We start from the raw sequence: 20,028 nt of genomic DNA, 5'->3' as shown, positions 1-20,028 counted from the left end.
TGTCCTGGGCACGGCTGCCTCGCCCCCCCAGGACATCCCAGGGCACGGCTGCCTCCCCCCCAGGACAGCCCAGGGCACGGCTGCCCCCCCCCCCCCAGGACAGCCCAGGGCACGGCTGCCCCCCCCCCCCCCCAGGACAGCCCAGGGCACGGCTGCCCCCCCCCCAGGACAGCCCAGGGCACGGCTGCCTCCCCCCCAGGACACGGCTGCCCCCCCCCCCCCCCCCAGGACAGCCCAGGGCACGGCTGCCCCCCCCCCAGGACAGCCCAGGGCACGGCTGCCCCCCCCCCCAGGACAGCCCAGGGCACGGCTGCCCCCCCCCCAGGACAGCCCAGGGCACGGCTGCCCCCCCCCCAGGACAGCCCAGGGCACGGCTGCCCCCCCCCCAGGACAGCCCAGGGCACGGCTGCCCCCCCCCAGGACAGCCCAGGGCACGGCTGCCCCCCCCCAGGACAGCCCAGGGCACGGCTGCCCCCCCCCCAGGACAGCCCAGGGCACGGCTGCCCCCCCCCAGGACAGCTCAGGGCACGGCTGCCCTGGCCTCATTTGCATGTGAATGATTGAATCTCTTGAAAAGGAACAATATTTCTCAATTCAGCTGTATTGCAAATGGGGGGAAAAAATTATACTAATAAAAATGTGTATTATATAATAGTGACCTAATAAGAATATTCCCTCAAAATTAACACCCATGAGATCATTATAGAATCATTAACTGACCATTTTTTTTTATTTATTTTACCCCGTTTTTCTCCCCAATTTCATGGTATCCAATTGTTAGTAGCTACTATCTTGTCTCATCGCTACAACTCCCGTACGGGCTCGGGAGAGACGAAGGTTGAAAGTCATGCGTCCTCCGATACACAACCCAACCAGCCGTACTGCTTCTTAACACAGCGCACATCCAACCCAGCCGAACCAATGTGTCGGGGGAAACACCGTACACTTGGTTAGCGCGCACTGCGCCCGGCCCCCCACAGGAGTCGCTGGTGCGCGATGAGACAAGGATATCCCTACCGGCCAAACCCTCCCTAACCCGGGCGACGCAAGCCAATTGTGCGTCGCCCCACGGACCTCCCGGTCGCGGCCGGTTACGACAGAGCCTGGGCCCGAACCCAGAGTCTCTGGTGGTACAGCTGGCGCTGTAGTACAGCTCCCTTAACCACTGCGCCACCCGGGAGGCTGTTAACTGGTCATTTCAATGACTTCCCAGGGACCCACAACAATAGGATAATTGTTATGCGTGTTTGGGTTTTTTAACACTGCAGAAGCTCCAGTCCAGCATGTCGTCTACTGGAGCAGAGGAACACAGACTGTTATTCACACAACACCAGCATGTCGTCTACTGGACCAGAGGAACACACAACACCAGCATGTCGTCTACTGGACCAGAGGAACACAGACTGTTATTCACAACACCAGCATGTAGTCAGTCTACTGGACCAGAGGAACAGACTGTTATTCACACAACACCAGCATGTAGTCAGTCTACTGGACCAGAGGAACACAGACTGTTATTCACACAACTCACCAACCATGATTGAATTATATTACCTTGGTTATGTAGTTTAAAAGATTAATATTCTAAAACTTATATTCATATTAGAGTGTGATGAAACAAAGCTGGATTAGAGTTTCGTTCCAAATGGCACCCTATTCCCTATATAGTGCACTACCTTTGACCATAGGGCCCTGGTCTAAAGTAGTGCACTAAATAGCAAATAGGGTGCCATTTGGGATACTTCTTAGTCATCATGGGACTATGTCCAAACATTGCCTAATCGAGCTGACAGTTTGGACGAGTATTTAAATGAGAGTTGGTCATGATTAACTAAACCTGAATCCTCTCCAGCTAAAGAACTGCAAGTTATTCTCTCCCCCCCCCCCCAGTTCCTCCTTTACTGTTCAGCTGAGGAGTGTGTGAACCTAAAAGACCCAGTTACCCAAAACAATAGGCCTGGGTTGTGTTCATTAGGCAACAAACGGAAGAAACAGAACGGAAACGAGGGGACGGACTACTACCTGGAGTCCAATAAGAAAACACTCACATTTGTGTGTCCTAATGAATACGACCCTAGTTCGTACTCCTTCCTTCCTCCCTCTCTACTTGTGGGAGGGTCAGGTTACAGCCAAGGCAGCGCTTTCACTAGAAACAAAAGCAACTTGGCTCTGAGGTGGCTGTGCTAGAACACAGCCACTTTCCTTTCCTTTTCTGACATGTAGAAACCAGGAGCCTGTGTGGGAGGGTTTGTTAAAGAGTTCAGAACGCTGACAGCACAAAGCCTGTGAAGAGCTATTGATTACAATTCAGAGTTAGGAGACGAAACCTTTGGTGCCTTCTAAAAACGGACGGTTGATTAGGTTAACCATACGTAAACACGCGTGATATCGAGGCCTCACTGTTTACATGCAAGAAGAAAATAAAAGGCTATATTTTATCTACACTTCACAGCAGCCATTACTGTGGAGGTTAAACGGCTGTGGTGGTAGGCCAAGTCAGTTCAAGACACTTTCTCTAAACCTGACCCTTGCTGACCTCTGGACAACGGGAGCGCGTCTAGGCCAGGCTAACAAGCGGAGCGCGCCTAGGCCAGGCTAACAAGCGGAGCGCGTCTAGGCCAGGCTAACAAGCGGAGGAGCGCGTCTAGGCCAGGCTAACAAGCGGAGCGCGACTAGGCCAGGCTAACAAGCGGAGGAGCGCGTCTAGGCCAGGCTAACAAGCGGAGGAGCGCGTCTAGGCCAGGCTAACAAGCGGAGGAGCGCGTCTAGGCCAGGCTAACAAGCGGAGCGCGTCTAGGCCAGGCTAACAAGCGGAGCGCATCTAGGCCAGGCTAACAACCTGAGCGCACCTAGGCTAAGCTAACAACCTGAGCGCGTCTAGACTAAGCTAACAACCTGAGCGCGTCTAGACTAAACTAACAACCTGAGCGCGTCTAGACTAAGCTAACAACCTGAGCGCGTCTAGACTAAACTAACAACCTGAGCGCGTCTAGACTAAGCTAACAACCTGAGCGCGTCTAGACTAAACTAACAACCTGAGCGCATCTAGACTAAGCTAACAACCTGAGCGAGTGTAGGCTAAGCTAACAACCTGAGCACGTCTAGGCTAAGCTAACAACCTGAGCGCGTGTAGGCTAAGCTAACAACCTGGGCCCAGTTTCCAGACAGCGATGGAATTTAGGCTTCTGAGTGTTTTATGGATCATCTTTCCTACAACGGCCGAAGTTGTAACGTGTTTCCCTAAACAGCACGCAGAGGGAACGGTCACGTCGTTGAGGCGTTTGTCAATAATGATAGGATGGAAAGACAAAAAAGATACTGCTGCTCTCGGATCAGCTTTCTCCATTCAAATTTTGCCTGAGCATTCTAATTATTCCACAATACTGACAATGGATCAGCTCCTAGAGAAATATTGTCACCTGTGGCTGCAAATACTGAAGCGGCTTATTCTAATGCTTACCCTACAAATTACGATTTGGCACATCGTCGCATACCTGTTAGGCTACACGTCATGAAATAGAGGCAAGAATGACAAGACAGTAGCCAAAGAGCAAAATACTAAATAAATGGAATGAACATGAAATTGTAGCCTATACTGCAAGTAGTGGTTTGAGATGCCTGTAATAAACTGGCACACACCATAAAGCCGACCCTAACCGGACTGTGCTGGCTCAGATCATTTCTTTTCACATCGTCCTTTCCAGAACAGTTCCAGTGACTATGGTGGATGCATAACCAGGCCAGAACAGAACAGCTCGGCTCAGTAGTGTGGAAAGGGTCTGAGAGGCCTAGGGTGGCCTGAAGACAGGGTTCAGAACAGCTCGGCTCAGTAGTGTGGAAAGGGTCTGAGAGGCCTAGGGTGGCCTGAAGACAGGGTTTAGAACAGCATGGCTCAGTAGTGTGAAAAGGGTCTGAGAGGTCTAGAGTGGCCTGAAGACAAGAACAGCTTGGCTCAGTAGTGTGAAAAGGTTCTGAGAGGCCTAGGGTGGCCTGAAGACAAGAACAGCTTGGCTCAGTATTGTGAAAGGGTCTGAGAGGCCTAGGGTGGCCTGAAGACAGGGTTCAGAACAGCATGGCTCAGTGTGTGAAAAGGGTCTGAGAGGCCTAGGGTGGCCTGAAGACAGGGTTCAGCATAGCTCAAGGTTGGCATGACTACTTCACTACAACTAGCTTACATGACAGTAGAATTATGGGCTTGTGCCAAAGTTCACTCATCGTCTAGTCTGTAATAGCCTGTAGTGGTCTCTGAGTGGCTCATTTCATGGCTCATTTCAGAGGGAAGAGCAAACATGGCGTAACATCTGCTAGGGGCTGTACAGGCAAATCTTCTTGTGTTGTCATTTCGGGCTGATGTTTCCACGGCATCAAGGGATGTTGACATTTGGTCTAGCCTAGGGTACGTCAGCATGGGGACATATGATCATTAATAAAATATGAAACACTAGACCTGTGTGTTTACTGGGCCTGTTCAGACTACCTATAGTATTTGGACACTGAAGTGGCCTACTAAACTAGGTAAATAGATTGTAAGCAACAGTTTATGACAGTCATAATCAGTGTTGGGATAAGTTACTTGAAAAAGGTTATATTAACTTGTTACATTTAACTAAATGTAATGCATTACTTTAAAATATGACTTTGTGTGGAAAGTAATGTGTTATATTCCTGTTGCTTTCGCGAAGAAAAGAAACCTCACCTTTGATTGTGGGAGGGAGCAAGGAGAACCGCTCTCGCTCGACCAAAGACAGGCGACTTACTAACCCAGGTTTGATCACTAGATCCTCCTTTGATCTGTGCTGCTGTTCTAGTCTACAAGTTCTGCCCTATCATATGGGCTGCTGAATTAGCCACGTACAGAGCCTTCGGACAGTATTCAGACCCATCAACCTTTTCCCAAATTTAGTTACGTCACAGCTTTATTCTAATATGGATTCAAAAGAAGATATCCTCAATAATCTACAAAAAAATACCCCATAATGACAAAGAGAAAAAAGGTTTTTGGATTTTTTTTGCAAATGTATGTCTTATTTACATAAGTATTCAGACCCTTTGCTATGAGACTCAAAATTGAGCTCAGTTGCATCCTGTTTCCATTAATCATCCTTGACATGGTTCTACAACTTAGGAGTCCCAACTGTGGTTAAGTCAATTGATTGGACATGATTTGGAAAAGGTACACAACTGTCTATAAAAAGTTCCCACAGTTGACCAGGCCATGAGGTGGAAGGAATTGTCGATAGAGCTCCAAGACAGAATTGTTTTGAGGCACAGATGTGGGTAAGGGTACCAAAAAATGTCTGCTGCATTGAAGGTCCCGAAGAACACAGTGGCCTCCATCATTCTGAAAATGGTAGAAGTTTGGAACCACCAAGGCTCTTCCTAGATCTGGCGGCCCGGGCCAACTGAGCAATCGGGGGAACAGGGCTTTGGTCAGGGAGGTGACCAATAACCCGATGGTTACTCTACAGAGCTTTAGAGGTCCTCTGTGGAGATGGGAGAACCTTCCAGAAGGACACCCATCTCTGTAGCAATCCACCAATCAGGCCTTTATGGTAGAGTGGTCAGACGGAAGCCACTCCTCAGTAAAAGGCACATGACAGCCCGCTTGGAGTTTGCCAAAAGGCACTTAAATACTCTTAGACCATGAGAAACCAGATTCTCTGGTCTGATGAAACCAAGATTGAACTCTTTGGCCTGAATGCCAAGCGTCACATCTGGTGGAAACCTGGCACCATCCCTATGGTGTAGTATGGTGGTGGCAGCATCATGCTGTGGGGATGTTTTTCAGTGGCAGGAAGTGGGAGACTAGTCAGGATTGACACCTTCTAACACCTTCTAACAAGAGAATGACCGTAAGCACACAGCCAACTGCCTTGTTCAGGGGCAGAACAACATATTTTTTACCATGTCAGCTTGGGGATTCGATCTTCCAACCTTTCAGTTACAAGTCCAACGCTCTAACCACTAGGCTACCTAGTTGTACAACATATCATTGCCCCCCACAATGGAAATCGGGGAGGGAACTGTGGATCCGTCTCCGTCCGTTAGCACATTAGTCACAGGCAATCTCAGACAGCACTGGCACGATTTTGACAAAACCTTGGGTGTAATGACGAGTCTTGACATAGAGATCCGGCATTCAGTAAATGACACTGATTGGCCCTAGGCGGGAGCTATAGTAATTCCCTGGAACGTGTTGGTCACAAGCAGTCTCAACTGGCCTAAGGGGAGGGAAGCACATCATTCGTGGGGGAACGGCATGTTTACTAGTGCCTTGTTTTCTGTTCATTTAAGTTGTTTGTAATTAGACAGTAGTTGCCATATTATTATTGTTTCTAAGTATTGTTTGAGGGGTTTTTTTGTGTATAAAAAGCCAGCAGCATACCACCCTGCATCCCACCTCTGGGAGCTAAGCAGGGTTGGTCCTGGATGGGAGACCAGATGCTGCTGGAAGTGGTGTTGGAGGCCTAGTAGGAGACACTATTCCCTCTGGTGTAAAAAAAAAAAAAAGAAGACATCCCAATGCCCCAGGGCAGTGATTGGGGACATTGCCCTGTGAAGGGCGTTGTCTTTCAGATGGGATGTTAAACGGGTGTCCTGACTATGTGGTCACTAAAGATCCCATGGCACTTATCGTAAGATTAGGGGTGTTGACCCCCGGTGTCCTAGCTAAAATCTGGCCTTCATACCATCATGGGCCCCTAATCATCCCCAACTTCAAATTGGCTCATTCATCCCCCCCCTCCTCTGCCCTCTAACTATGCCCCCTGTAAATGAGAATGTGGACTCTTGAAAATGAGAATATGCATCGGAAAAGATTTTATCCTGCAAAATGTCTAATAAATGAATAACAGTCTCTTGCTGCCTATTGTATCTCAGGAAACGGTGCAATGACTACACGTTGAACAGAAAATAAAGTAGAACCACGGTGGAAATTGTAGTTAGTTCACACACAAGCAGTTTCACAACTGGTTTCTGCCTGAGCGTGTAGTTTCAAAGGGGGGTTTTTCCAAATATTCAAAACAATGTTTGCTGGGAAATAGCAGTTTCAAGTTGGCCATTCATGACAGGTTTAACACCTTTTTACTTTGACCCCAAAGGGTTGACAGCAAAGAAAGCCTAATATTCCCTTTGCACCGACGACAGAGTCACCTGTGAGAGAGTCCACAAGCAAGGGCAAGCTCCCGGAGAGATTATATTGGTATTAGTAATACGGGTGTGACACCAGCCTGTTGGCATCACAGCTGCCCTTTTAACCACAATTACCTTGCTTAGTGGGCGTGAGATTAAGAGCACCATCGTCATGAGGAGACTGACTGTAGCCTACCCTACTGCTGTCAACGTAGGCCCTAGTAATTATTCACTAACTACTATCCAGTGTATGAGCTGGCACTGAACATCTGTTTACTTAGGCATCACACAATACTAATATAGGCCTACTAATGTAAACAAAACAATAACAGTACTACTGACAGGAGAAAATGGTCACCTGACAACTAGGCCTATTGCAATAGGCCTTGAAACAACTGTTAGATACACGGGAACTGCCGATAGGTACTCATCACAGTGGGAGGCTGTTCCTTCTCCTGCTAGAACAAAAACGGTAGCTACGGCGTGCCGACCAACCTATCGCAATGCTCGTCAGTGGCCAACAAGTTGACGTTGAGCCAATCAGAGAGCATGTAAAATTTAAAAGTTAACTTAAAGAGACCATTTTCTCCGTACATCCACAGATGAGCCAATCACACTTCATATCACACCAATCACACTTCTAGCACCAGCTGTCAGAGCAGCTCACAGATTACTGCACCTGTACATCTATAATTTAGCCCAAACAACTACCTCTCCCCCTACTGTATTTATTTATTTTGCTCCCCATTATTTCTCTCTCTACTTTGCACATTATTCCACTGCAAATCTACCATTCCAGTGTTTTACTTGCTATATTGTATTTACTTCGTCACCATGGCCTTTCTTTGCCCTCACCTCCCTCATCTCACATTGTATACAGACTTATTTTTCTACTATATTATTGGCTGTATGTTTGTTTTTACTCCATGTGTAACTCTGTGTCGTTGTATGTGTCGAACTGCTTTGCATCATCTTGGCCAGGTCGCAATTGTAAATGAGAACGTGTTCACAAACTTGCCTCCCTGCTTAAATAAAGGTGAAATAAATAAATAAAATATTCTACATAACTAGCTACCATCACACAGCCTAAGTGCACACAACACTAAATACTTCCTCCAAGCCAGCTAACCACTGTAGCTAGTTGACATAATTAAATCACAATGGACTAGCTAGTTTCCATGAAACAGCTGCCGAGTTAGTGCATTGTCCATAGCATGCTAGCAATGTTGTGCCAGCTAGCGAATATGCTATGGAGTATTCTATGGAGAGTGAATTCAAATGTTTAATTGTCATCTTGCTAGGTAGTTATCTAGCTGTGGCCATCTGGCTAGTATAAACAAGGGCTTTCTACAAAAAAATGGCAACATCAGCGCAGACAACTTGGAATCTAGACCACAAGCAATACGCACGGATATGCAATGCCAAACAACACTACTGCTACCTTCCGGTTTGGAGTATTTTAACAAGGCTGAGTGGCTGACGACTTCCAAGGTCTTTGCTGTGTGAACACAAAAGAGATTGAGTGTCGACAGTCAGAGCTGCCAAGTACTGTCTTCAGGAAACATTTGACAATCCTACCCGAGTGTCTGAGCTCTAAGACTCAAGGCTCACTGGCAGTGCAGTAGAGAGCAAACTCTAGTCTAGAGGGCTTCACAAATATACCAGAAACCTACTACCCCGAGAAGGAACTGATCTGTGTGAAAATATGTGAAATGCCGACTAAATCTGAAATTATATTTGAAGAAAATATCCAGATTAAAATCACTTTGGCTGCGCATGGCAGTTGGTTCAGGTTCTTTCAATATATGAATCTCTATCCTCCGCCTGTCTCGGTCTGGCTTGAGCAGCTCTCCCTACAGGGAACTTGTTTCAACTGGGCCGCTTGGGCCCTCACCGTCTCCCATGCCAATGATGCGCTCAGGACAGACAGGTGTATTTGTGCAAGGTATAAGTGTTAAGGTAGCCCATCTTATGACCAGTTTCTAGTGGAGATATGGGTTTCAGAAATATGATGCTAATTCACACCGAGGCACGATGGTCAGGCCTATCAAGGAGTGTTGAAAAGATGTTTTGAATAAAGTAAGGAACTATTTGCAATGGATGCATTGACTCAGAAGCTGCGCAGCTCAAGTGATGGTGAGTTAATGAGAAATACTATCAGACATGACCAAATGGAAACTTGTAGACCTACAGGCCTACATCTACACACAGGCCAGGTACTTCATGTGTCCTCAAGCAAAATATATTAAAGCAAATAAACATTAGAAAAGCGTAAACGCAAACAATTAAATAATGAATGTGCACGAATTAGCACGAGACAGAACGCATTCTGTAGAGAGACACGCCAATGCATCTCAGCCACACACCCTATCCCTTCTCAACATTTTAAATTCTGGATGTCACTTATGAAAATACTAAAACAACAAATCAATTATTTTAAATACATCTTTAAAACACATGTGCAACATTAACATTCACTGAAAGACAAGTCAAAACTACACAACTCAAATATGTAAAGTGTTGAAATAAAATGTCCCTGAAAATGTCCACACACACAAAACGATCCTCAAAATGTGTTTCCATCCCTGATAGTGAGCATTTCTTTGCCAAAATAACCCATCCACCGAACAGGTGTGGCATATCAAGAAGCTGATTAAACACGACCATTACACAAGTTCACCTAGTGCTGTGGACAATAAAAGGCCACTAAAATATATGTAGTTATGTCACACAACAATGCCACAGATGTCTCAAGTTGAGGTTATGTGCTACTTGCATGCAGGAACGTCCACCAAATATGTTGCATTATTTCGTTCCCAGTCATGTGAAATCCATAGATAACGACCTAATCAATTACTTATATTAACTTTAACTCGTTCAAATCTTTGAAGTTGTTGCGTTTTATATTTTTCAGTATATTTCGCTTGCTTTTGTGTAAATAAAAACTACATTTTTAATCTTTTGGATCTGACAGACCCTGGCCCATCTCAGATCCAATATTGATTTTGAAGAAGAAAAAAAATGACTGGGTCCTGTCTTTCTCGGGTGGGAATTTCACAGATCCAATTCAGTTTGAGAGATCATTTTCAGGACCCGAGAAGACCACTTCTCTAGTCTCCAAGACTCGAGGCCCACTGGCAGTGCAGCAGTGAACCACCTTCCCATTCAGCTCCTCTCATCATTGCCTTGAGTAATAAACACCCTCTTGTGATGTCCTGGTAGGAAATGACAAGGAGTTATGCTGCCTCTTTCAGGAGAGCAATAAACACAGGCCATTCTAAGTTCATAACTAACCTATCGGTAAAGCCAACTTCGCTACAGTTACTACAGTTTCCAGAGAGCCAGCAACAGGTTTAACTGTTTGCAGTAATGCAAAGTACAAACAAATTGCTTAGTACACTAGTTAGACTGCTTGACAGCAACTGTGATCGTATAGGATTGAATTTGATACCCTAGTAATGTGTGATTATGTGGCAGCACAATCGTATTGATTCATAGAAGAGGATAAGTTTAGCAACAGCACTGTAAAGGCCTACTACAAACACCTAGAAACCTTGTCACGTCCGGCATTGCAAAACCACATATTGTGCAACCTACTGCTATGAGAAGCCATGAGCTTACTGACAGATCTAGTCTGTGTTGTCCATCTCAATGCGATTTTAGGTGTGGAGTAAACGTGACCTTTCTCTACTCTGCATAAATGCTATGTCATAGTAGTTCAATCCTTGTTCAGTTCAGTCAACTGTCCTGCAGGGCACGTTTGGGGCAACTAGTGAAGCTTTCTGACCACTGGACAGGAAGTTAAACCTGGCTGGTTGTTGTTGATTTGGTTACTCTGAGTGGGCTACTTCCTGTTCATTGGGGCAAATTCACGTCTACCACATTCACGTTGAAGAACACTTGTTTCATGTTGGATAGCACCAATGTATAGTTGAGATAAAGCTTTTAGCTCGCTTATTTTTACAGCTGTGACAGTTGGCTACTAGGAAAACTAGCTAGCTACAGTAGCTAGCAGGCGTTTGTTAATTTAGTTGGCTAGCTAATCGTTATCAGAATTGCTTGCTAGCTAGCTAGCCATCTTGGTAAACACCCTAAATAACCATGTTGAACAGGTTGCAGTGACTTGTTGTGGGTGGACTGCCCTAAACTAGCCAGCTAGCTGCGACACAGATGAATGGCTGTTGCTGTGAGTTAGTGACAGGCTATCACTAGCAGCTAGGCTAACGTTAGCTAGCTCACCTTTTTCTGTTTTCTACATACAGCACATTTAACCCTTTGTCGTCCGGACAAGAGTGAATCACACATCCCGCTAGCCACGTAATCAACGTACCTGAAGTGTGGTGATGTGTTTGTCGTTGAATTTATTTTCACAATACCGCAACACGAGCGAGGTCTTGCCGACACAACCCTCTCCCAACAAAACCACCTTGAAAGAGTAGGTTTTGTTACCCGCTCCGCCGCCAGCCGCCATGGTGAAATAAATACGATTAGGAATATAAGTAGCCCAGTCGAATGTATGTCCCTCTAATCACATGAGATGTGTCAAATCGAAATCACTAAGTCGAGGACACGAATCCTCCTGGCGAATCAGAATAGGAACCAATTTTCACTCGCCCAGCTCTTTGTAGACCAAACTGATTTCCCCCACCCTCACTCAGCTGGCTGGTTCGCTCTGCTCTCCCCTCTCAACCCCCCCCCTAATGGCGTCGCTTTCTGCGTCATGCTCTGGGATCATATGATCAACTGGACCGCAACAATCGAAAGTGCTGGAGCTGAACAGAGAAGCTCAGTCTATTTTCCCAATGGATCATCAATCATAATATATGTTAGAGTAAAGAATACAAAAACTGGGACATTTTATAAAAAACAAACAAAATAAGACAGTTTGAAAGACGAAAAGCAAGAAGCCCAGAAGTCAGTATAACTCCTAAAAACAGAATATTGTTTTGACCGTATTATGATAGGTTATCATTATTGTGGTTGGTTGGTTTACCCAGGATCATTATCACTGCAAGACCCTCCCGAGTGAGAATAATTTGTCACACAAAAATCATGAGGAATCTATTTCTCCTCTGAGCCATACGGCAGTGCTATTTTATTTATGCATTTCTGACAAATCTGCTTATGTTCACATCAAAAGATCATAATTCTTGGAAGGCTCCCAGAACACGATGTGGAAATCCCCCATGCTGAACATACACACAGTGAGCGAAGACTAAGTGATTTCCTTGAATCTTCGTTTCAGAAAGAAGTACGCTTGTTTTGTTCAAACTTGACCTATTTCTGTTTCTACTAGAGACTGAAGGGGTAATTTTCTGAATGTCTACCCTAATCTTAACTAGATAACGATCATACTTCAAAAAAATCCAAGGCACTGTTGTGGAAAAGTTAAAGCCTTTATTTTAGCAGCTATCGCATAGCAAAAAAAATGTGAGCGCACGAACGACGAGCGGCTCACCGGCCTTCTTCAGGGTGGCGCGTGAGTCGCAACGCGCTGGTGGGACTTCTGGTCAAATTGGTATTGAAATGATCTCTAGGACATATCAAACCAAACAAAGAACTTCACTACAGCCTTATCCAACACTAGTTACGGTCACAACAAACCTCTTGAATATCACTTTCAATGGAAACAAACAAAACGTAAGACAGGAATTTTCATACATGCCTGATGACTCAGAGACACAGGTGATCTCTTCCATATCAAATATGTTTATTGAAAGCAGTGAGCTAAGTCCTTTTTTTGCTAGTTACATATTTAAAACTGAGCAACATAAAGCCAATGTACAAACAGAATATAAAGTAGTCTACTTTTTGTTTTATTTTCTTAAACCATGGAAGGCTACCTGTGCAAAGGGCACACATACAGAACACTTGTTTGAGATAACACCCCCACCACTTAAAGCAGTGTACAATGAACAGCATATGTCCTCTAAAGTGCAAATAGCATTATACATTCACAAGAATAACAATAAACCCGAACAGTGCAATTTAGATGAAGAATATACACCCCCCCCCCCCTCCCCCCATATTGATGAAGAATATAACCCCCTCCCCCCCATATTGCATAATGGATCAATAAAGTGTGAGCAGCTTGGTTAGTAAGAACATCTTAAAAAGACGGTATAATGTCAGGAAAGTGTCAATGATTGATTGATCTGACCATCTTAGCAGAGAGAGGAATACCGTAAAGACATCACACTGTACATAAAAAGGTCATTCATTTATTTGCAGTGTTCTCTTTCGCTTCCCGTCTGGGTCTGGGAGATGACGGTCTGGAATCAAGAATAAACACATTTTAAAAATGGCATTTAGACGACACAGCCTACTCCAGATACAGAACGGGGATAAACTTAATTTAGTCAAATCCACATACTCCAAATGTCAAGTCAAATGACAAAAACAAAACAAATAACATTTGTCTGACAGAGACATTTTAATTATACTTACATGTCCTTGATAGCTTTCTTCATGAGCTGTCTTGTACATGGGGACATCACATTGTCTGTTGGACTCCTTATTGCAGACCTACATTGCCACACAAGGCAGTAGAGAGAGAGAGAAGAGAGTAGAGCAAGAAAGAGAGCGAGTGAGAGAAGAGAGCAAGAGAATATATCAAGCAATCAGCCAACAAGTGAATGCCAAATTACAGAGGAGGTACTTCTTGATGCAATTAAAGCCTTTAAGTCCGGGAAAACTCCAGGGCTGGATGGCATACCAGTGGAGGTATACCAAACCTTTTGATATACTCAGAGGACCATTATTAGCACGTTTTAACCACTCCTATACACACACACACACACACACACACACACACACACACACACACACGGTAGATTATCAGATACTCAACAAGGTCTGATTTCATTATTACTGAAACAGGAGCCATGTGGTAAATCTAAAGGATCCAGTCTATTAAAAAAAATAATTGGAGTTCAGTTACACTTCAGTGTTGTGATGCAAAAATTCAAGCAAAATGCTTTAGCGCATAGAATTAATTAAAAAAGGTGTTACCAGATATTATTCATCCTAATCAGACAGGTTTTTTTTACATGGACGATACATTGGAGATAATATAACACAAGTACTGGAAACAATAGAACGCTATGAAAAATCTGTGAAACCAGGCCTGGTTTTCATAGCCGACTTTGAAAAGGCCTTTAATAAAAGTAGGACTGAAGTTTATATATAAATGCCTGGAATATTTCCATTTTTGAGAATCGTTTCTAAAATGGGTTAAGGTTATGTATAGTAACCCATGGTGTAAAATAGTAAATAATGGCTACATCTCAGAAAGGTTTAAACTGTCTAGAGGAGTAAAACAAGGTTGTCCACTATCAGCATATCTATTTATTATTGCCATCGAAATGTTAGTTGTTAAAAATCAGATCCAACATTAATATTAATGGTTTAGAAATCCAGATCACTCGATCTGCCGAATTCTCTCTGCTCAGGTTTTCCTTAATAGGATGTCGGTGGGCGGAGTCGGGAGGGTTGTCAGCGAAACGGGACACACCTGCTCACATCAGCTACCAAGAGCGTTATCACACAGTCATCCAGAACAGCTGATGCTCTCGTGCATGCTTCAGTGTTTCTTGCCTCGAAGCGAGCATAAAAGGCATTTAGCTCGTCTGGTAGGCTCGCGTCACTGGGTAGCTTGCGTCTGGGTTTCCCTTTGGTAGTCCGTAATAGTTTAAGCCCTGCCACATTCGACGGGCATCAGAGCCGGTGTAGTAGGATTCAAAACAGTCCTGTAGCGTAGCATCCACGTCATCTGACCACTTCTGTGTTGAGCGAGTCACTGGTACTTCTAGCTTTAGTTTTTGCTTGTAAGCAGGAATCAGGAGGATATCATTATGGTCAGACTTGCCAAATTGAGGGTGGTGGAGAGCTTTGTATGCATCTCTGTGTGTGGAGTAAAGGTGGGCTAGGATTTTTTCCCCCCCTGGTTGCACATGTGACATGCTGGTAAGAATTTGAAAAAACTGATTTAAGTTAGCCTGCATTAAAGTCCCCGACCACTAGGGGTGCCGCTTCTGGGTGAGCATTTTCTTCTTTGCTTATGGCCTCAGTTGGTTGAGAGCGATCTTAGTGCCAGCTTCACTTTGTGGTGGTATCCCATCTCGTTGGAGGGCAGAAATTATTCCATATTAAAGCATTACACTGCTCACAGTCATACAAACGTTATACTCAAATAGTACAACAAAGTGGTTAAACTCAAATATAGTAATTGATTTAAAAAAAATGATAATAATTGTTTATAAAAATAAAAATATATCTTTATAAATGATATAATAAATAGGACGGGTGGAGTTGTCACACATGCAGCTAACGCGTGGAAAATGTCTGCTCTACCCACAATTACAACCAACTAATTGCAGCATTACCGCAAAAAATGGAAGAGGAAAGTGGAAACTGGAAAGAACAAGGCAAAGGATGGCTACTTTGAAGAATCTCAGATATATTTTGATTTGTTTAACTCTTTTCTTGGTTACTACATGATACCATGCGTGTTATTTCATAGTTTTTCTACAATGTAGAAGATAGAAAAATAAAGAAGAACCCTGGAATGAGTCCAAACTTTAGACTGGTGTGTGTGTGTGTGTGTATGTGTGTGTGTGTAGGTGTGTGTAGGTGTGTATATATATATATATATATATATATGCATGTGTATTTATATTTACAAAAAATATATGGGGGATTGGAAATGATGCAGACAATTACATTGATGGAAGCTACAATCTGCAATACTAAATAAAGCTGATCTACCCCCTTAAAAAATTAAATATATAACATACAACTATTTTACAGGCAGCACACCAACATTCCTCCTTTATATACTTTTCTATTAATTTGAGTAAAGCGGAGTCCCTTCTAGCCATGACCCTGACTAGGGGCACTCTCCCGTGGGTTATAGGTCATCTCTCACATGGTAACCGGAACTATTTGCAAAGGTGAGAGCTTATTATACCTCAGTGGGTGAATTGAATCAAAGATAATGAATATACTGGCAAGATGCACGTCTCACCGCTCTAAACGGGAGTTGTTGTCCACAAAGCGGCACGGCGGACTGTCTAGCTCCCGCCTATCCTTTCTTTGAAATGTTGGATTTATTTTTTGGTTGAACAAATTCAACACTCCATACAAACTCCTTGCTTGGTGGGTGGGGAAAAAAACACCACCTGATGATTTTCTACTGAGTGGGGCCTCTCTTCCTCTCTAAATTGAGTTGAGGAGAGGCAAATCTGTATATAATGGAGGAGATGCTCATGTCAGTATGAGTCATAATTACCTAGCGGTCAAACAGGGAAATGGTTCCAAATGGTTTTCCACCATTAATTTCTCCTCGTAGGGGATTTTAGAAACACTTACAATAAGGGCTGTGTTTCATGTAGGCTTTACCCTGGCTTGACGTTTTGATAACAAGTCTCTCGGGACAAGGTGACTTTCATCAATACATTTGCTTCCAACAAATTAAATGCTAGTTAGCTGCTAATGTGGCTATCATAAAGAACTACAAATGCCATGTTCTGGACGAGACTGCCGAATCGAGGCAAAGGTAAGAATCTCTGGATTAACCATCTAATGTTGACTAAATGTAGTAATTTATAAAATTGGCTAAATTTCTTGAAATGTACCTGTTTGCAAAGGTTTCAAGCTAGAGGTAATGTCCAAGACAAATCCCTTATGGGAAAAATGATTGGAACCATTTCCCTGCTTGACCGCTAGGTTTTATGGGTATTATGACACCTCCACTGAGGGGCTCTCAGGCGGGAAGGAAGGCGACAAGCCACTATTGTAATACTGTATAAAAACAACTGTTGGTTTAACATGCATTAATCTAACAATCATTCCATATCTTTCATAACTTACTTCTCTTGAATCTTCTTTCTTTTCGCCAGGCTTGGTGTCGGCGGCGGTTGATTGTTGTGAGGAGACACTGACTGTAGTGCTTTTCCAGAGCTCATTTTCTCTGCAGAAAGCCTTCATGACATTAGCGACAGTTTAGTGTTTTTATACATTGTATCCATAACTAATTAGGTAAACATTGTTGTAACTTGCATACAATAACGTACGCTGTGGCGTTGCTGCATGTAACATTGTTACTAATACGAACTGTTAATCGTTGAAATTATGTAATTGATTAAACCAAGTAGATTTTCATTGTAGCAGTTAAGAACCCACCTTCTTTAAAAAAAAATCTTATTAGCCACAGTCGTGTAACAAGTAGGAAAAAGTAGACAAGGCTTGAGATCCAGTTAGTTTAGTAACGATCAGCTGAGGTCGTGTCAAATAGGACATTTCGAAAGTGGTGCTCCGTGACGTATTTCAAATACGCTCCTCTCATTGGTAGTTGCCACGGAACAAGCATAACAAACCCCACCCTCTCAGAAAATATTTTTTGACATACCTCATAATTTATTTTCTCAGAGTACGTTGTGATTTTGGGGGGGAAAATAAACTCCAAGTCGAATACTTTTAATTATTGTAAAACACATTAAAAGCCCTTTTCTGCTTTAACGCAAACATGCATTGAGTTCACAAGAATGTTTTGGGCATTTATTTAAATTAATTTACATTCATTACATTTTATGTGCAGGAGGAACAGGCACGTTTTCTATATATTAAACCCACAGCACCAGACTTCAAGTGTACAGAGAATATCAAATGTTTTGCTCAAACTAAGAACTTCGTATATTATTTATTGAGAAGGTTTTTAAAGCGATCTCTCAAAAGATATGCGCCCAACGTGGGGCTCGAACCCACGACCCTGAGATTAAGAGTCTCATGCTCTACCGACTGAGCTAGCCGGGCTTGCGTAACATCAGGAAACTCCCCCTTTACAAACTATGAAGCGCGAACCCTGCCCCCTTCCTGCCGTCTCAAGAGCTCGCTCCAAGACTGATGTAATTACACAGCGTGTTCACCACTGCATTCACACAGCTTCTGAGTAGGAGTGCTGATCTCGAAACAGGTTCCTTCCTGTCCATGTCATCTTATTCAATGTAAATCTAAACGTAAAACTGATCATAGATCAGCACTGTTACTCTAAAAGGTTTTGTGAATACAGACACTGATAAGCTGCTGGTGTAATATGTACTCATGGTCATGGTTATAGAAAGGGTAAATCATCACTGATAATGTTGCCCTCTCAACATTCATATGATGCAATAAGGCAAAATATCCACCCAGTATTTATTCCAGTATTTATTCCAATGCTAATTGCTTTACAGCATCAATGAATCACTTACCACAGGATTGCCAGACACTTGATCAAAACAACCATTACAAAGCACAATCATAAAGGAGTTCATCCGGTTATATTATAGGACAGTGTTATGTTTGGGGGGCTGGCGCCATAACACTCACCCCTACCCCATCCCTTCTCTAGTGTAGGGTGTAGGCTTCTCTCACCCCTTCTCTAGTGTAGGGTGTAGGCTTCTCTCACCCCTACCCCATCCCTTCTCTAGTGTAGGGTGTAGGCTTCTCTCACCCCTACCCCACCCCTTCTCTAGTGTAGGGTGTAGGCTTCTCTCACCCCTACCCCATCCCTTCTCTAGTGTAGGGTGTAGGCTTCTCTCACCCCATCCCTTCTCTAGTGTAGGGTGTAGGCTTCTCTCACCCCATCCCTTCTCTAGTGTAGGGTGTAGGCTTCTCTCACCCCTTCTCTAGTGTAGGGTGTAGGCTTCTCTCACCCCTACCCCATCCCTTCTCTAGTGTAGGGTGTAGGCTTCTCTCACCCCTACACCATCCCTTCTCTAGTGTAGGGTGTAGGCTTCTCTCACCCCATCCCTTCTCTAGTGTAGGGTGTAGGCTTCTCTCACCCCTACCCCATCCCTTCTCTAGTGTAGGGTGTAGGCTTCTCTCACCCCATCCCTTCTCTAGTGTAGGGTGTAGGCTTCTCTCACCCCTACCCCACCCCTTCTCTAGTGTAGGATGTAGGCTTCTCTCACCCCTACCCCATCCCTTCTCTAGTGTAGGGTGTAGGCTTCTCTCACCCCTACCCCACCCCTTCTCTAGTGTAGGGTGTAGGCTTCTCTCACCCCTACCCCATCCCTTCTCTAGTGTAGGGTGTAGGCTTCTCTCACCCCATCCCTTCTCTAGTGTAGGGTGTAGGCTTCTCTCACCCCATCCCTTCTCTAGTGTAGGGTGTAGGCTTCTCTCACCCCATCCCTTCTCTAGTGTAGGGTGTAGGCTTCTCTCACCCCATCCCTTCTCTAGTGTAGGGTGTAGGCCTATTCAAGAGTATTACAACAAGTTTAGCAAAAGATTCAATCAATCAAACCAACAAGAAATGACTCTCCTATAGTCCATGCACTTAATGCATTTTAGGAAACAACTGAAATCTCGATGATTAAACTAAGATCAACAAATGTATTACCATAAAGACAAACACAGAGTTGTAAAGGTTAGTTGTAGCATGGTAACTCTATTTCCTTCGACAGCAAGCTACACCATACTAGGTAAAGTATAAAACACTAGACTTCAAGACAACAAGCAAAAACATTCTTTTTTTTTTTACAAAATACAAAATCAGGGAAGCGCACAAGAGTTCCTTCCCTAGTGAGGCCAGAAGCTCCACGCAACACCAGGAAGTACCAGAGCTACAATGATGGAAGAGAAGAGGTTAACGCCATTGTTGTCCAGGATAGGCTTCCCACATATCCTCTTAGTTGTCACAGACGCATAGTTGACAACCTTTCCGAGGTTTACATCATAACCTGAAGAAGAAAGGACATCATACAGCCGTGAGAGTGGAGAAGACATTTTATTTTTTAAATGACTGCAATGTTTTAAATTCAAGAAAGACACTTCAAGCACCTGTTAAGACTTGGATATCAAACATCTATAAATCATTTTTATCCAAATAAATGAATAACATATTCAGTGCATTCAGAA

General features: G+C 44.0%; 2 protein-coding genes, 1 long non-coding RNA gene and 1 other non-coding gene across 7 annotated transcripts in view; all 4 read right to left on the bottom strand.

Moving 5' to 3' along the window:
• The window catches only part of LOC139394654 (ras-related protein Rab-21), a 30,722-nt gene extending 18,889 nt beyond the window's left edge, over positions 1 to 11,833 (bottom strand). Inside the window, exon 1 of the mRNA XM_071142758.1 lies at positions 11,462 to 11,833. Within this exon, the coding sequence (XP_070998859.1) occupies positions 11,462 to 11,602 (141 nt within the window). The 5' untranslated portion in view covers positions 11,603 to 11,833. The remainder of the gene's footprint in view (positions 1 to 11,461) is intronic.
• A 1,356-nt stretch (positions 11,834 to 13,189) lies between these two features.
• Positions 13,190 to 17,135, bottom strand: LOC139394657 (uncharacterized). Its single transcript, XR_011629841.1, has 3 exons — positions 17,002 to 17,135; positions 13,579 to 13,656; positions 13,190 to 13,403 (listed from the first exon to the last, which is right to left on the bottom strand). It is a non-coding gene; the product is annotated as an uncharacterized lncRNA (long non-coding RNA).
• Positions 17,136 to 17,870: 735 nt separating this feature from the next.
• trnak-cuu (transfer RNA lysine (anticodon CUU)) lies at positions 17,871 to 17,943 on the bottom strand. The gene has a single exon. It is a non-coding gene; the product is annotated as a tRNA-Lys (tRNA).
• A 380-nt stretch (positions 17,944 to 18,323) lies between these two features.
• Positions 18,324 to 20,028, bottom strand: part of LOC139394652 (transmembrane protein 19-like) — a 41,043-nt gene continuing 39,338 nt past the window's right edge. Inside the window, exons 8-9 of one of the 4 annotated variants that reach the window (XR_011629840.1) lie at positions 18,831 to 19,850; positions 18,324 to 18,550 (exon numbers count right to left, since the gene is read on the bottom strand). Coding sequence is in view for 1 of the 4 variants with exons in the window: in XM_071142756.1 (XP_070998857.1) it covers positions 19,690 to 19,850 (161 nt within the window). In the remaining 3 variants the exon portion in view is untranslated. Of the gene's footprint in view, positions 19,851 to 20,028 lie in introns of all 4 variants that reach the window. The other 3 variants (XR_011629839.1, XR_011629838.1, XM_071142756.1) reach the window with 3 other exon arrangements.

The sequence above is a fragment of the Oncorhynchus clarkii genome, unplaced genomic scaffold (genome assembly GCF_045791955.1).
Source record: "Oncorhynchus clarkii lewisi isolate Uvic-CL-2024 unplaced genomic scaffold, UVic_Ocla_1.0 unplaced_contig_12682_pilon_pilon, whole genome shotgun sequence".
Classification (NCBI taxonomy): domain Eukaryota; kingdom Metazoa; phylum Chordata; class Actinopteri; order Salmoniformes; family Salmonidae; genus Oncorhynchus; species Oncorhynchus clarkii.
This window is presented reverse-complemented; position numbering and strand designations above follow the sequence as displayed.